The sequence below is a fragment of the Eublepharis macularius genome, chromosome 6 (assembly GCF_028583425.1).
Source record: "Eublepharis macularius isolate TG4126 chromosome 6, MPM_Emac_v1.0, whole genome shotgun sequence".
NCBI lineage: Eukaryota > Metazoa > Chordata > Lepidosauria > Squamata > Eublepharidae > Eublepharis > Eublepharis macularius.
The window spans coordinates 23,951,862-23,968,151 of record NC_072795.1 but is presented as its reverse complement, the minus strand read 5'-3'; the positions used below and the strand labels follow the sequence as shown (position 1 = coordinate 23,968,151).

The following is a 16,290-nucleotide window of genomic DNA, read 5'->3' as shown; positions in this document are numbered from 1 at the left end:
TATCACACAGCCCTGGGACCACTCTCACACATCTCACTGGGCTGATTTGGGCTCTAAACAGGTTAAATCGGCTCTGTTCTGTGGGCTGTAGGAGTGAATATATTGTTTAAAGGCAGTGGCAGCTGGTAGAGTGAAGTTTACTAGTGACTGCTCAGGTTGCCATCTTGTAATGCCCATTTGGGGCCTGTTTTGGCCTGGTCAAAGTGTGGGAGTGCTTCTGGGGTCTGTGTGATGATGTCACTCCTGTAAGTGATGTCATTGTGCTGGAAGCATGTGTGCACTTTGTGTGTGTGTAAGGAGAGAAAAAAGGTGATTGCTGGGTCCCGCCCCCTCCTGCTGAGAGGCTAAGGGGACCTAGCAACCCTAGCATCTCCATATAAAGGACCCCAATTAGCAGATGCTGAAAAAGACCCTAGAAAACTGCAGATAGCATTAGGCCAGAAAAAATTAGAGCCATGTTCTGTCTTTGCATTAGAGATGGGCACGAACCAGAAAAAAATGAACTGTGTGGTTCTTGGTTCATCACATTTCATGAACCATAAACCATGAACTTTCACGAACCTGCCCCGGTTCACAAACCGGTTTGTTTGGTTCATGAAAACGTCACTTCCGGGCCAGCAGAAGGCCACTTCCAGGTCAGCAGAAGGTCTGCAGGAAGTCCATCCCCTGTTGCCTATGAAACTGATTGATTGGCACCAGGCTGTCTGCAGTGATGAACCCCAAAAAGAACCAAACGAACCAGCTTAAATTTTGTAGCAGTTCATCAGAAATAGGCTCTGATGAACCACCAGTTCACAAACTACGAACTGGCTTGGTTCGTATTTCAGTTCGTGCCCATCTCTACTTGGCATAAGGTAGCTTCACGTATTCACTGCAGCAGAGCAACCTACAGCCTCCATTAGTACAAAGCAACAGTTTACCAGCTGGGCAATGCGATTTATGGGGGAGAAATATGAGAAACAAGAGTGTTCCCCTTATCCATGTTCTGTTAGGCTTCCTCAAAACTTTGGCTATTGAATACTCCTAATTCTTTCAGCTCTGAGCCTGTCATCACCACTTTGGTCATGACACACTAATCCTCTGAAAATAGCTCTGGCACTTAACCAACCACTTGGGAAGGCATTTACTATAGAACATCTCAGCCACATTTTTTTTTAAAAAAATCATTTTAAACTAGACGCTTCCCCTGAAGTATTATGTCTCTCTATTTTTTATCGACATGCAACAGTTATTTGAAAGAAACTGCTCCTCACACATAAAAGACCCCCACACTCCAAAAATTAACATCAGGATTTTCCCTCAGGACGTGAAGGTGCATATAAGAGGAATATGTGATGAGGTTTTTTTCCCCACAGGGTTTAGCCATTTCACTATAGGTTAAGAGACTGCGCACTTTCCTCACACAAAGTAAGTTTTGTTTCAGGGGAAAAATACAGCTATCTTTCATTTCTACATTCTTCATGTTGGTTTTCCTCATGCCAAGTCTTATTCCTTACTTTACTTTTCTTTTACTTTTTTTTTTTACATTTACATTCCTACCATCCTCTAAGTGGCTCAATCCAGTATTTTAATCTTACAAAAACTTCTGTTAGGCCTAGATCCAGCCTTTGAGCTTCATAGCCAAGTGGGGATTTCAGAACCTGACACACAAAAGACTAAGAGTCAACCCACACATTGCCTTGGAGCAAAGACTGGAGGAAACTTCTTTTACTGGAGGAAACTTCTCTCTATTAAAGGAAGCCTCCTCACTTAATGAATGGGAGACCTTAGATACCAGCCATTATATCTGCCTCAGATTTTTATGAAAGCATTATACCTGTTTTAACAGATTTCTCTCCCTCCTGTACTATTTGGAATTCCTTATATCAGTTGGTGCCATCATACTGTGGGTCTCCATGCTTTCACCCATGTGCAGAGACATGGTGATTATTATATAAGATAAGTCCTTGTCAGTTACTGTAGGGTGGTAGTTTATTAGCACCCTCGTGGCAAAAATATCTTATGTCTGCCTCTAAGATTCTATCCCACTGGTCTTCATCTGGTGGACCACAACTCACCTAAAATGGGTTAAACCAGCAGCCATGCACATACACAGGGAAAAATATAAAAAATGCCAAGGTGGATCTCAGGTCTGAAAAGCTGGTGAAACCATTGCATCACACTGCCTCTGACCAGAGAATTATATGAGGCCTGCAAATGAATCTGGGCTCTTGCACTTTCAAACTATACCTTACCAATCTGCTACATCCCTTTCCATCTTGTCCTGATACAAGCAAACAGCCTAGGCCAGACCCTCCGTATAAACTTGCCATTCACTAACTACTTTTCATTTAATGAGAATCTACCTTACCTGATTCTGTACCTAAAATTATTTTTTTCATTACTATGGGCCACCACTATCACAGTAAAGGTCACAGTTGTTGGCAACCTCTCATAGTCCTGTACCATTGTGGCTATGCAGATGCAATGAAGACTTTGTTGAGGTGCAAAAAGTCACAGTAGCAAGGAGGATACTACCAAATTAGAGTTCCAAGACCCCAGACTCTTGCTTAAGTCATGGTATTAATATAGCTAACAGAAGCCATACTGACTTGACCAGTCAAACATGGTAAGATTCATGTAAGCAATACAAGACTATACCTAATAAGCCAGCATGGTGTAGGGGTTAGTCTCAGACTATGATCTGGGAGACCCAGGTTCAAACGCCCACTCTGCCATGAAAGCTTGGTGGGTGACCCTGAGCCAGGAACACCCTCTCAGGCTAACCTACCTCTCAGGGTTGTTGTGTTGATAAATAATAAATAAAACAGATGTTGTTATTATCTCTACAGTACAGATGGGGAGCTGGCACTGAGAGGAATAGCTTACCCAAATCACCTACTGAGCTCATGGCAGTAGTGAGATTCGAACCAGCAGAGTGCTGATTCATCATGACCCAACCACTTAACCATGGAAGAAGGGAGAACAATGTGAGCTACTTTGGGTCCCCACTGGGGAGAGAGATGGGGTACAAATAAAGCAAATAAATAAATAGTGCATCCCAGAGTCATATATGAAGATGGCAGGGGTGACAGAAGATGAACCCATTAACTTCTGTGGTATAGAAAAATAAATAAGGCTCCTGGGCTGTACATTTTTACCCTTTGGCATACATGACATAGTCACACACCTGAAATACATCCATGTTGGCTTTCATGGTAACATTAGGAACAGGGCATGAAGTAAACTGATTAATGTTTCACCATTTGCTCACAGGTGGCAAGAACACAGACTTCATCTGGGCACAAGCATAAAATCAGGGGGACTGGCTTGGAGCTAACTTTAAAAAATAACTTCAGGTGCATCCAAAGATTTAAACATGACTGGTGTGACTGTGTGGACTTGGGTGTGCTGTATCAGAAACTAAGGGCCAAGCTACAAGTGACAAATGACACTTGAATGGCAAGTGGATTGCGTGGAGGGTAAGTGAACAGGGAGAAATACACTTGCCATTCAAGTGTCATTTGTCACTTGTAGTTTGGCCCTAAGTTCCAGAAGCAATCTGCTTGCAGCATCGGTGGGGAGGGGGAGTGGTATTTCAAAGAGAGAATTCCAAAGCCCCCCTGCACATGTGGAGAGCACAGTCCGTTTCACTAGACTGTGGCAGAACATTGTCCTGAAAAACATCATGACATTTAAAACAATGGTATGTGTTTTTGTTTCCCCCTCCACAATCATTAAAAAACGGTATGTTTTAGGAAATCCGACCATGACTAAGATTCCAGGCATTCCTGTGCACCTGCTTTCTACAGATCAACATATTTGTTTACAATCTGAACATCTTGAATATAAAAATACTTACTTGGGGATGAAATAAGAATCCCGGGGATGGCCTCAAGTACTTTTCCTTTAAAGCTTCAAGTGGATCGGTTAATTTTCGTTTTTCTACTCTGTAAATGTTAAAATGAGAATTTTCTTGTGATGACTCAGTCTCACTCACGGGTACCCGTTTAGTGACTCTCATTCAAAGGAAATGACAGATAAAGTTTCTAAGTCACAGCCATCAATGAGATGCAGTTCTCACAGGCATACCACATTCATTAGTGCTAATGTGGCTGAGAATATCCTTTAAAAGATTATATCAATTTTATTAGAATTGTGGATCCTGGTAATCATTTCCAAAGATACTTCCAATAATGGAATGGATCTTCCCCCTGCTTCTTCGCCTTTTCTGTAACCCACTGAGGTCCCCCAAATGCTGCACTTAGATGACAGAAAACCTCTCAGAACAGCATGAAGGGCAAATGAGATGTCTGCAGTGAGGGAGAGGGGAGATTGGTGAAAATCTTCCCTCCTTCCATTAACAGAAATTATCATCTGGATCCAAACCATTCCCATTTCAAGTATCTATTATTGTACATGAGAAAAACTGGTGAATAACTATCCCTAACACAATTGTCAAGAGCATAGCTATGTTATCAAATATAGAGTACTGAACTATATACTTGACTAAGCAAGAAAACCAGTCTCCAAAATCAAAGGAAAGATTTGGCTGAAATGGTCTCTATGGAACCTTTATTACTCTTATGCCTGATGGTTTACTTTGGAAGTAAATGAATTCTTAGTATTCCAAATGAATTTTCAATCCCTGTGTTCATTAATTTAAATTCGAAGTAAATTTACTTCTGGATTCATGTTATTTTTCCAAAATTTTAGAGCAGTTGGTGATAAGACTTTTTGGAGTCCATATCCATATTTGGTTGTTTGGAGAAAAGATCTTCTTTAGTTGTTGTGGATTTTCCGGGCTGTATAGCTGTGGTCTTGACATTGTAGTTCCTGACGTTTTGCCAGCAGCTGTGACTGGCATCTTGAGAGGTATAGCACCAAAAGACAGAGATCTCTCAGTGTCGCAGCCCGGAAAATCCACAACAACCATCGTTCTCCAGCCATGAAAGTCTTCGACAATATATCGATCTTCTTTAGTGTTTGTGGGGTATGTGTGAGTGAGGGGGTGCTGATTAGTAAGCAGCAAATTCCATAATAGTTAAAGGTCCATGTATCCGATTACCCAATGAAATTATGTAGTGAAAGAAAATGTATTTTCACTGGAATGTTGTTTTTAATTTAGATCTGAATCCTCTGAACCAATGTCCAAAATTTATGACAGATTCACATCATTCAAACACTTCACCTGGGTTTCTCAAACTTCAGACAGCTGAGATATATCTGTGTGTATTAAAACCAGAGATGCTCTTTACTATTATCCTCAAAAAATCTTTCAGACCATGTGTGAGAGTAAGGGCTAGGAGGAACTTTCTGTTCCTCAGCTTGAGTTACTGCTCTGGGTCTGTTTCCTAATTTGAAAAAAGTAGCAGTGATACTTGCAGAGATGCAACAGGTAAATTCTGTTCAGTAATTCTGTTGCATCTCTGTTTTGGGAATCACTGAATTCTCCAGTCACACTCAGTGCAGAAACCCAGCAGAACTACCTGTCTTCAGCAGAGATTGTCTGAGAGAAGGTTAAGCTACAGCAATAAACCACACAGCGATGCAGGGGGCAGCCTCTTTTGTAGAAGGGTTGCAGATGGTTCATGGGAGTCTTTAATTACTTGATTTATTTCTTGTGGCATGCTAGCAATTTTTTTCTCTCATGGCACACTTATACAAGCTGCAGAAGTACAAATGCACAAGAGCACCATTCCCAGTTGATACAACAGGTCAGCATATTTTCCATGGTTGTTTCCAAGCTTGGGTAGGGATGGAAGCTTACTTCGTGGCCAAGCAAGGTTGAGAGCATATGCAAGAGGGTAAGACCGCCATTCTGCCATTGGACTTGGGAATCTTGCAGAAACAACGTTCTTCATGTTTACTGTTCAGCTAGTACCTCCTTAATACAGGTAACAAAATTCTTTCACTTGGTATTTACAAAAATCCCCAAATATCTCTAATCAGAGGTAGAAACTCTACACTCTAAAACTGTTCAGACTGGAACTAGGTTTTTTTTTTTCATGCACTCAGATACACCCATGGAGAACAAGTGATGCAATAAATAACAGTTTGGAGGAGAAAATATTCCAAATAAAGGTAGCAATCAAGTCTTGCTAGTTACGCAGTTTCTGCAATTAATGACTTTTTTAAAACGGGGAGAAAATCCACCTACAAAACACTCACACTCTGGAAAAAGATTCTACATTTCTCTTTGGATTTATTCATTTATTACATCTGTTGCATTCAAACAACCAAACAAATCTCAGACATCTGTAACAACACCCCCTTCCTCGCACACTCGGCTCCAAGACTGAAGGAATTCTAGCTAGAACTACTCCCAACTTCTTGTGCCATCTGAATTGTTCACTTTAGCAAACTGTGGTTTGTTTCTTTCTGACAGATTTTAAAACTATGATTTGCTGGTTTGTATGAAAGAAAAAAAATACTTTGACAAAGGATCCAGTGCAGACTTCACAATAGTTAGTTTTTAAACCAGGAAGCTTTCAACTATTGCACTAAACAAGGTGGTGTAGAGGTCAGAGTAATCTGGGACTAGGGAAATTGAGATTCTAATCCCTGCTGTGCCATGAAACTCACTGGTTGATCTTGGGCCAGTCACTCCTCTGCATCCAACCATACAGTTAGGAAAACTTAATTGCCCTTTTCTTAAGAGGGGGAAGCAATTTCTCTGATTCTTCCCCGCACACACACACACACACATTGTAGCCGCTTGAAATTTTGTTCCTGAGGGAGGGTCACATGACAGGTGCCAAGCCTCTGGTCAGAGCAGGAAATCTGTCCCAAGCTCCTGTTGCCTGCTGCCACTCCTAGCGGCACCATGAGAATTAAAAAAACAACTCATCAGTGTCCAATGCACAATGGTGGTACTTCTGGGGAAAACCTGGAAACAATTATGGTAGCTCTAGGCCAAAAACTCTATGGTTATCTAGAGCTACCACCATAGCTTCCGGGTTTCTCTCAGAACTGATCTCACGCTTGTGACACTACCTCCCTCCTTATGTCCCCATCCTCCACCGTCCTACCATCAGAACCAAGATAATAGTTTGTGCGTCTGCAGTAGAATGGAAGAATCAGCAAAAAAAAATTCTGTCTCCTCTTAAGAAAATCCAAGTACTCTTAAATCTTCAGAATGTGGCTGGATACAGGCTATTAACTCTCAGCCTAACCTACTTCACACAAAAGCTGTGAAGACAAAACTGGGAGAAGGAAACACGTACGCCACTCTGAACTTCTTGGAGGAAGGGTGATATAGAAATCCAATAAATAAAATCGGTTTTCCATGCAAGTACCTTTGACACCAGATTAACACTCTGCACAGCAGAATGGTACAAGCCCTTCCAATTACTAAAAACAATTCAGCAGATTAGTCTATTGTAAATAAAGGCAGAATTTTACCCTTGAGTTCCACATTGTGTTGCTATGGTACAACGTGTTTTGAGTTCTTGGGTGAAACACCTTTGATTGCAGTGGAGATCGACGTTCCTAGTTTGCAAACAAAAGCTGAATTTGACTGCCAATTTTTAAATACATTCTTTTTTTCCCCTCTGATGGGAAAATTGTTTCAAAGATATATAATTAATCTGTATTAAGATAATAAATGTTTATAAATTCCCAGTACCTGAGCTGCATTAATTTAATGTTCAGATATTGTGCAATTTTATTACTGAAAAACATACACCAGCTTTTATGATCCAGTTGGGTTTTCTGTACATCTGAAAGTACTAATTTGACTTCAGAAAGCCACAGTTCTTTATTCCTATATTACCTGTAAATGGGATCCATAAAGAAAGGTGTAGGCCTTGCATGCTGTAAAGATATGTCTGATGACGACTTCCTCGATTCAAGGTCATCTCCTTTCTTTCCTCCAAAGATGTGGTTTTTCCGAGGCTCAGTCTGTTTTGTACCACTGGCTCGACTTCTGCTGCCCATACTCAAATCTAGAGGCTGATCTTGGTTGGTCACTGGTAGAGTTGCTGGTTTTGAGGTTACAGGAGTAAGTGGTTTCTCCTCCTTACGTTTAGTGGTGAGGTCAAAGGGAGACTCGGAGTTTCCCTTAATGATCTTCTTTACTTCTCCTGGCGATTGGGGTTCCATTTTCAAAGGTAACGGTCTCAAGTCTCTATCAGGAAATGGGTACATTGACTGAGAGAATGCTGGAAAAAATGGGAGGGGAAACATGGAAGGGTAAGGTAAGGCTCCAACTTTTTTGTCTTGTAGCCCCACAAGTCCTGTCGAACCAAAGTATTTTTCAGCAATAGAGGCTATGGCCTTTATAGAATCATTCACAGCCCCTGATACCGCAGTTTGCTCCTCTAAAGATGGTGAGAAGATGGAATGATTGCTGTATTCTTTCTTATTATTTACGGAAGCCAAATTCTGAAGAGAGTTTACTTTGTCTTTGAACATTTTACCATTTTCTTTACATTTCTCTTTATCACTTTCAATGTCACTTTCCAGATCAGAGCCAGAGGTGGTCTCCAGGTCACTCCCACTGGGGGTACTGACATCATCAAGGTCACTACTCTCTGATTGGTCACTGATCTTTTCATGTGGCCTCTCTTCGGAGGACCTCTCTGGTTGAAGCTCCACTGGCTTATTTTCACCTAGGTTAGGTGGGTGCTTATTTAGTGCCTTCAAAATATCCTGGGTAGCTGGCAGTGACTGAGGATGTGTCATGAGGGGACTTTGACTTTTGATTGTTTGGTCTGTGCTTGGAAGTCCTTTAACAGGAGAACTAGCAGGTATCAAAGGTGGCCTGTGGTACAAGCCTGCAGGAAACAGGCCAGGGAAGCTAAAAGAAAATCCAGGAGCTGTTGGAAAGGTAAGACCAGCAGGATGCCTATTGGTACCAAAATAGTCAGCAAGGCCCGGATTTGCATGATTCATATTAACCATGGAAGATTTATCCATAGCTGGGGTTCCAGGAAGTGATATGCCTTGGCCAAAAAATCCTCCTGCCGCAAAATGGTTCTTGCCCTCACAAAATCTCCTGTGTTTATTTAAGGAAGACGTAGTGCTGAACATTTGTCCACAGTCTTTGCACTTGATTTGGGTTCTGCAATCAGCATGCATACGCTTATGACGGCAAAGGTTTGAAAACTGAGTATAGGATTTATGGCAGACCTCACCTGTGTGTAAACGACAACAACAACAACAAAGCTCAGGATTTATGGTCATTTTCCTCTTCCCCTTTCCCCGCCACCTTTGATCCCACCCGTCTGCTTTAAACAGAGAATCCAAAATCTCTGATATTTTACATGAAAATAGCTCCATGCTAAATAAGTTTACTCAAAAATAATCACCACTGGGATTCTGGTAAGACTGAAGCCTTAGGAAGAGGCCCAGTAAGCTTAAACTGAGTTCAGACAGAATTTAAAAAGGCAGTCCCAGAATCCAATTAGGCAATGAAACAACAGAATGAGTGAATCCCCACAATCATTACCTATAAAAAAAGTCAACATTGGCACAGAAATGTTTTAATGTTCATATTTTACAGCCCTCAATGCTTATATGCATTGGCCAGCAAAACCCAAAACGCTTGTGCATGTACCTGATGTCAAGAGCCCTCAATCTGCTAAATCTTTTTTTGAAGCAGCAGGGTGCTTGTATTGGTGATGGATCACTGCTGCTGATGGGGAAGGGACACATAAAACTCAGGAACCCATATGAATCTTTTGCTCATGACCAGGATTTTTACATCACTGAGCATATACCAGAAGGATGTATAGAGACCCTAATTAAAAACAAGCTGCATTGACAAAATAAAACAAGAAGATGCAAGAAACACCTGTGTGTTCATTTGTTGCTCTTGACTATGACTTGACTATGAAAGTCTGAATAGAAAACACCTTGGTTGGTGGGTCCCTGTGTTGTTATCAATAGACATGACTCTGTACTAAACCACTTTGAGAAATCAGGCAGTGCTGTTCTGTTCAATCAAAGGAGACATTTGCTATGCTAATTGCTACGCTTGGCACAGTCATACATTCCCTGTTACTAAAATGCACGGAGCACACTAGTAAGTGTTAACCTGGCAGGTCCCTGTTAGTTTTGATGCTGGAGAGTTTCCTCAAAATCAGTGCTAAGTAATATTACCCGATTACACTAAAAACTCAACTTCCTCCATTTCAGCAGCTTCACTTTTGCTCGGTTGGTGTTATATCATAGGTCCTTGCCCTTCACACATCAAAGCCACACAACAATGCACATTGTGAATTCTGAGACCTTCTTAACAATTATTTTCGTGGTTTCAGACAGACTTGACATAATTTACAATGGATCTATTTTAGGCCCGCAAAGGAAACTGAATTGAATGTATCCCATCCTGCACTCTTGGTTCCCATGAACTATAATCACGTCCTCTGACTTCCACTCACACCACTGCCGATGCTAACCTTCCTGCTGTTACAAAGCTTACCCTTGAGAAACCTGCTTACTTGTTGTCATGTCTTAAATGTTTACCCCTGAAGCTGTCTGTTCCCATCACAACAACAAAGGCTTCTATTGTTTGAGAGGACCCCGATTCCACCTGTGTGGCTCAAATGAGCTGCTTCCCTGATATCTGTCAGACAACAGCAACAGTAGCATTTGAAGGACTGGATAAAAGCCAAAGAATTGTACAACGCAAGAAGAATGCCATCGCCATATATTAGCTGATGTTCCAGTATGATATCTTTCATTCACAAAGGATATTCTGGATAAAGAAATCCATTTTTAAAAAAATCTTGCCCACAAGCAGCCTTGGATTCATCTTCTAAGGGCGGAGGTTTTCTCCTTTATTTGGGGCCACATTCAAGTCAGGAGAAAACATCTTTGGAATTTTGTCGAAATTAAATTGTTGGATCAGTAAATTTAATTTGGAACGTTTCTTTCTTTCCATGCCTAATGTGCTGCATACTTTATGCAAATGGTCTCCTTCTATCAACAGGCATCTGAACTTTCAGCAGCATACTGGCCATTGATTTTTATGGCATTAATTCAGGCGCCTAAAGCAAAGCAAAGTTCCTGAGACTGGTTTGCGGGACAATCTGCAGGCACATGGTGCAGTTGCGTTGCTGAAACTGAATCAAACATATTCATTGTGATTTAAAGAGAAATACCTATGTTCTTGCGCAAGTAGGTAGGACAGATGTGGCTTGTAGCTTGGCAGGGCTGAAGAAAAGCTGTGAAATAGACGGTGGAGTCTGAATTGTTGCAAAAGGTGAAGCAAACACCATTTCTAGATTGGCATAGCCATGCTATGAGGGGGCGCATAGTGAAGGAGGTGGCCGTGGGATGGTGGGGGGAAGTATTTTAATTATCTAGCTGCTCTAAAGAAAACGATCTCAATTACCAAGGTTGGGGAAGATCTTTCTCTGGCCAAGACTTTGGAATGACTCTACCAGTCCGGCAATATTGGGCTAAATGGGCGGCTGCTCTGATTGATTATAAGGCAACTTCCTTTGTCCACAATCCCATCACAGCCCCATCAGTCCCTTTGACTGCAATTATCAATGCAATTTCCATGTAAGCATTTGCCTGAAGCTGAGCATATGGACCAGTTGACCAATAAAGCAAAACATATTTAATGTGGCATCCCCCCTCCCTAGCATTTTAATAAGCCTCTATATTCTACATTTATCTTTATTTCAAGTTTCCAAACCAGAACTCTTGCTTCCTTACCTCTAGACTTTTATAACTATGTTGACCCAAAGAACCTTCATATTAACCCCTGACCTGTACCGCCACCAACTTGCCCACCATGTTTTAAATAATCAGATGTTCAGTAAAGAAGAAATTAGCTCAGAGCGAAAATTTTGCATATTTTCTGCTTATTAAACAAATCACTGTTAAGTGGTATTTTTAATACATTCCCCGTCTCTTCTGTTCCAGCATGTGGTTTCTATTTGGGCATGCTGGAGGTTTTATGAAGGCAGGCAGTGTGTAATTACCTTCGTGTTGGTGAGATGGTGTTGGTGAGTTTTCTCCCAAGCTAGGGCAGCATACTGTAACGAGAGACAGTTGCCATAAACAGACGGGGAAGGTACGGCGCGGTGTGTGGCCTTTTTGCTGGGAACCAGATATCTCTGCTCGAGGTGACCCTCTACCCCCAGCCACAAGCGCTCAGAAAATCCTACCCTGATATGTGATCCTTAAATTCTTTTGTTCTGTAATTACATGGCAATTATTGATAATTGTCCTAAGGTTCCCCCCTCCACCCCCACCGCCCTTTGCATTTCAAAAATCACACTTGCGCTTGTGGGTTTGCCCGCACACATTAATGAAAAAAACCAGAGGAGAAGCATTTTCCATGTGACTTAATTTTAAAAGAGTGGCAGAGCATCTGAATTTTCTTTTTAAAAGATGTAACTAAAGCTGCAGCACATGAACGGTCCTTACATGGCTGGAAGCGGTTCACTAATTATTTTATTTTCACCAGTATTAAAAACTGTTCTGTGATATTGTGCAGAGATACACAAATCTTTAAAAGGATGTTCATAAATGTGTCCAGTTAATTATGCTTTTTGCTAGCTTTAAATAAGACTAAACGCAAATGATTTTTTTTTAAAAAAATCAACCCTTCCAAGGTCAGACTATTGGCCTCAGAGGGATTTTTTCAAGCCATTAAAAATCATGTTGATATATTATTGAGACTCGAGGCTTACACAGAGTCATTCAACTGCTCCCTTGATGAATGTATGGTGTATGTTCCCGTACAGTGAAGAAGTTAATTCAAAAGCTACAGGAAGCTGATTGTCAGGTCTCAAGAGCCTGGACCGCAAGTCCCATTGGGCTGATATGAGATTACAGGCCAGTCCCTCCCTATTAAATGGGCTTCCTATTTGACCCCACACCTTCATGCTGTGGGTCTGGGTTCCATGGCCTGCTTGTGCAATGGAGCCAGCATAAAAATCTTCTAAGCTGAAATTGCTTTAGAAGATGTTTCTCTACTTAGCATAAAGACCTGCATAATAAGGAAAACCTAAACATGCTGTGTAACTTGGTGTCAGAACAGGAGGGACAAGCAAGGGAATTTGGGAAGGATTAAAGGTGACCCGAACTTAGAGGTGACATAAGCGAATTAGAGAAGCGGTAAGGAGGGAACTTTTTTACAATCAAGGGAAGATTTCCCCCACAGATGCTACCCGAGAATAGATACGTGGCTCAATTGCACATTCTTCTCCTTATTGTTTCATGCAGTGTCTGAAGCCCCTGGTATTCCAAAGATTCGTTTTTACAACTTTGCTTTCAGAGTTATATGAATTGGGCTGCAGACTCCAAGAATGGAGTAGCTGATGATAAACATTTTTATTTGGACAGAAACTGTTAACCAGATTAACCAATATATTGGTTTATACTAATTATGGATTAAAGGTTTGGATATTTAATTATTACTGATGATATGACCACGAAGGAAGGGAAAAGGAGAGAGGGCCTGTAAATATTTTCATTGCCATTCCACCATTCCACAAGAAAGGGTATACAAGGACCTTCATACAGAGAGGTAGCAATGAATTACTGAATACTCCATTCATTGCATTTTAATTAGAAATCCTCTAGGAGAGGGCAAAGCACCTTTTTATCCTCAAGGCCCAATTCAGGATACATTCTGCCTTAGGGGGTGGGGAAGACATGCGTAATCCTAGGATCTAGATTTGGCAGCAACAGGAATATTTAGACTGCTGTAGAACAGCACAGCTGGACTTTATAGATGCTTCTAGTTGACTAGAAATCTGGTGTCAAAGAATTGTCTGGACGGTCAAATCCATAGGTGAAATTTAGTTCAGTCTCCACTCCCACTCGCTGTCTTCTTAGCCCTCATTCTCCCCGTAAGATTGCCAAATCACAACACTGCTGTGACTAAACAAAACTAATAATCATATGTCCCTTTTGCTCCTTCGAACACAGTACTGTCCCAGCCTTCCAAACTTCCCTTCCCCCTCTCCCACAGCTTCCTTTCGGCTAAGTCTTGTGTTCTCTGAGGCACCAGCTTTCTCCAAGCCTTCACTGCACCTTGTTTTCTTGACTCCTCTACCAGTACTACTGACTACCCCCCACACTTGGAAAGGTTTAACGTGACCAGATGGAATAGAAGACCTCAAAGCCGGGGGGGGGGGGGGAGAGTGAGAAATTCACAAACACAATTTGTCATGTCATAACGAGTAAATGTGAGGGGGGGGGGCGGGAAGTTGCACCTGCCCACCTTGTGTAAACTTCAGACAACAACAAATTACACAAACACATACATTTCATACGCAAGCTTCTTTCAACTTCTTTCAATCATTTAAAGGTCCAACAATGTGGCTCATTTTGGGGTTGGCATGATACAGACCCATAGCGGGAATCTCCCAATGGGAAGCATAGCTGCTCCTGTTAAGTCATGAGGCAACAATGGCCATTTTGTGATCAGTGAAGAATTTTAATGGGAGGAAAAAAATAAACACGACAATCACAACAGGAAGTTCATTTGTATCCGAAGGAAGGTCACAATTTGACAGGTCCTCTCCACTAAAACTTATTTTACCTAACAATTAAATTAGCCTGAGGACAAGATCCAAATAAAAGGGACAACAGAGTCTCAGCCACTCCCTTTACCTTCTCATAATTACGTTTTCTTTGAGTAATAATATTGAGTTGTTTTGACTTCCACTTAGCGATTGCTCTAAGGTTGCTTTTAGTTTGTTGGTTTAAGATTTTGATTGATAGTTTTTTTGTTGTTATGTTATATATACACAGGGCTTTTATTCTGGGAAAAGAGGTGGTGGAACTCAGTGGGTTGCCCTCTGAGAAAATGGTCACATGGCTGGTGGCCCTGCCCCCTGATCTCCAGACAGAGGGGAGTTGAGATTGCCTTCCGCGCCGAGGGCAATCTAAACTCCCCTCTGTCTGGAGATCAGGGGGCGGGGCCACCAGCCATGTGACCATTTTCAAGAGGTTCCGGAACTCCGTTCCCCCACATTCCCCCTGAAAAAAAGCCCTGTATATACACAATTAGAAAGTTTTATATAATATTTTAGATATAACATTATAGAATTGTAAGTTGCATTTGAGATAAATATTGGTAGGACATTTAGGATATAAATGCTATATATAATTTATTTACAGAGAGCTAATTAGGATGGAAGATGATACACGATATGGGGCTTTTATGACCTTAATTCTGAAGGACAGCTAATGAAACACTCCATTATGATTAGGTCAAGAAGGATTCTAGGCTGTGTTTATGTATAAAGCGTCCCTCTTCCTTTGGAAGATTTTTGAGCCCTGTTTTGAAATTAGCAATGATTTGGAAAGAGTCCAGGTTTTTCAGTGGTTTGCTAAAGGGAAGCTCATTTTAGTGGAATCTTCTTACACTTTATTAGTCACATCCACCAGTAGCTCTTCTTTTCTTCCTGGGGCTACATTAAGAAAAAATAAATAAACTTACAAAAGGTTCAAAGCATAATTAGACTTGGGCTGGGGGAAGCTTGCCAGAGCACACAATATAAAACAAGGTTATGAAAGTATTTCCAGAACTGCCCATGGAGCCTCAGATACCAGGAGGCTTCTGACATGAAACACGCGGAGAGAAATACCAGAGCGATCTCTTCTAAAAGCTGATCTATACGGGAACCAAAAACAACATTCCTGTGGTGAGGGCTCAGCTCAATGCCATAATGTTTAAAGTTCTTACAGTGCAGAGAGCAGTTATCGGCATGATATATAGTGTGGTATAGTGGTTAGAGTGCTGGGTGAGGATGGAGATGGTAGACCTGCGTTCTAATCCCCACACTGTGAAGCTCACCAGATGACTTTGGGCCAGCCACACTTTCTCAGCCTAACGTATCTCACAGGGTTGCTGTGAGGATAAAATGGGCAGGAGAGAAAACCATGTATGTCACCCTGAGCCCTGTGGAAGAAGGGTCAAATAAAAATGTACTAGGCAGATAGATGCACTGAGGCAAAAAAAACACTGTAATGTGTGGCAAGGATGAAGATTTTATATATACATATTTTTATGTACTTATTTGCACACAGGCATGCAGTGGCTGAGTTCATATGGAATGCCATGTTTTGCTGTTCGACACATTTTCTCTCCTCCCTTGCGCACGGAGACTCCCTAACTTTTGCAGCAAACCAAAGTTTGATATTATATATGAATCAGCAATCTATAATTGCTGACAGAAAGGAAATTGCAGTGAGTAAGAGGAGGGGGAAGAGTGTGGTCCTGCAGCTCATTTACAAAGTGCCAAACCCTGACTCGGCATTTTGTGTGAGTTAGCCCCTGAAACAGCAAGCTTCCAATCATTCAAGCCAAAGAGGATGTGACCACAGCTCTGCTGT

At 41.5% G+C, this 16,290-nt stretch overlaps 1 protein-coding gene across 6 annotated transcripts in view; it reads right to left on the bottom strand.

The window, feature by feature from the left end:
- MECOM (MDS1 and EVI1 complex locus) overlaps window positions 1–16,290 on the bottom strand; it is a 362,312-nt gene that overhangs the window by 35,487 nt on the left and 310,535 nt on the right. For 2 of the 6 annotated variants that reach the window (XM_054982632.1, XM_054982633.1), the window contains exons 7-9: window positions 7,754–9,116; window positions 7,384–7,470; window positions 3,842–3,929 (exon numbers count right to left, since the gene is read on the bottom strand). In XM_054982632.1, coding sequence (XP_054838607.1) covers window positions 3,842–3,929; window positions 7,384–7,470; window positions 7,754–9,116 — 1,538 coding nt within the window. The remainder of the gene's footprint in view (window positions 1–3,841; window positions 3,930–7,383; window positions 7,471–7,753; window positions 9,117–16,290) is intronic. The other 4 variants (XM_054982634.1, XM_054982635.1, XM_054982637.1 and 1 more) reach the window with 3 other exon arrangements.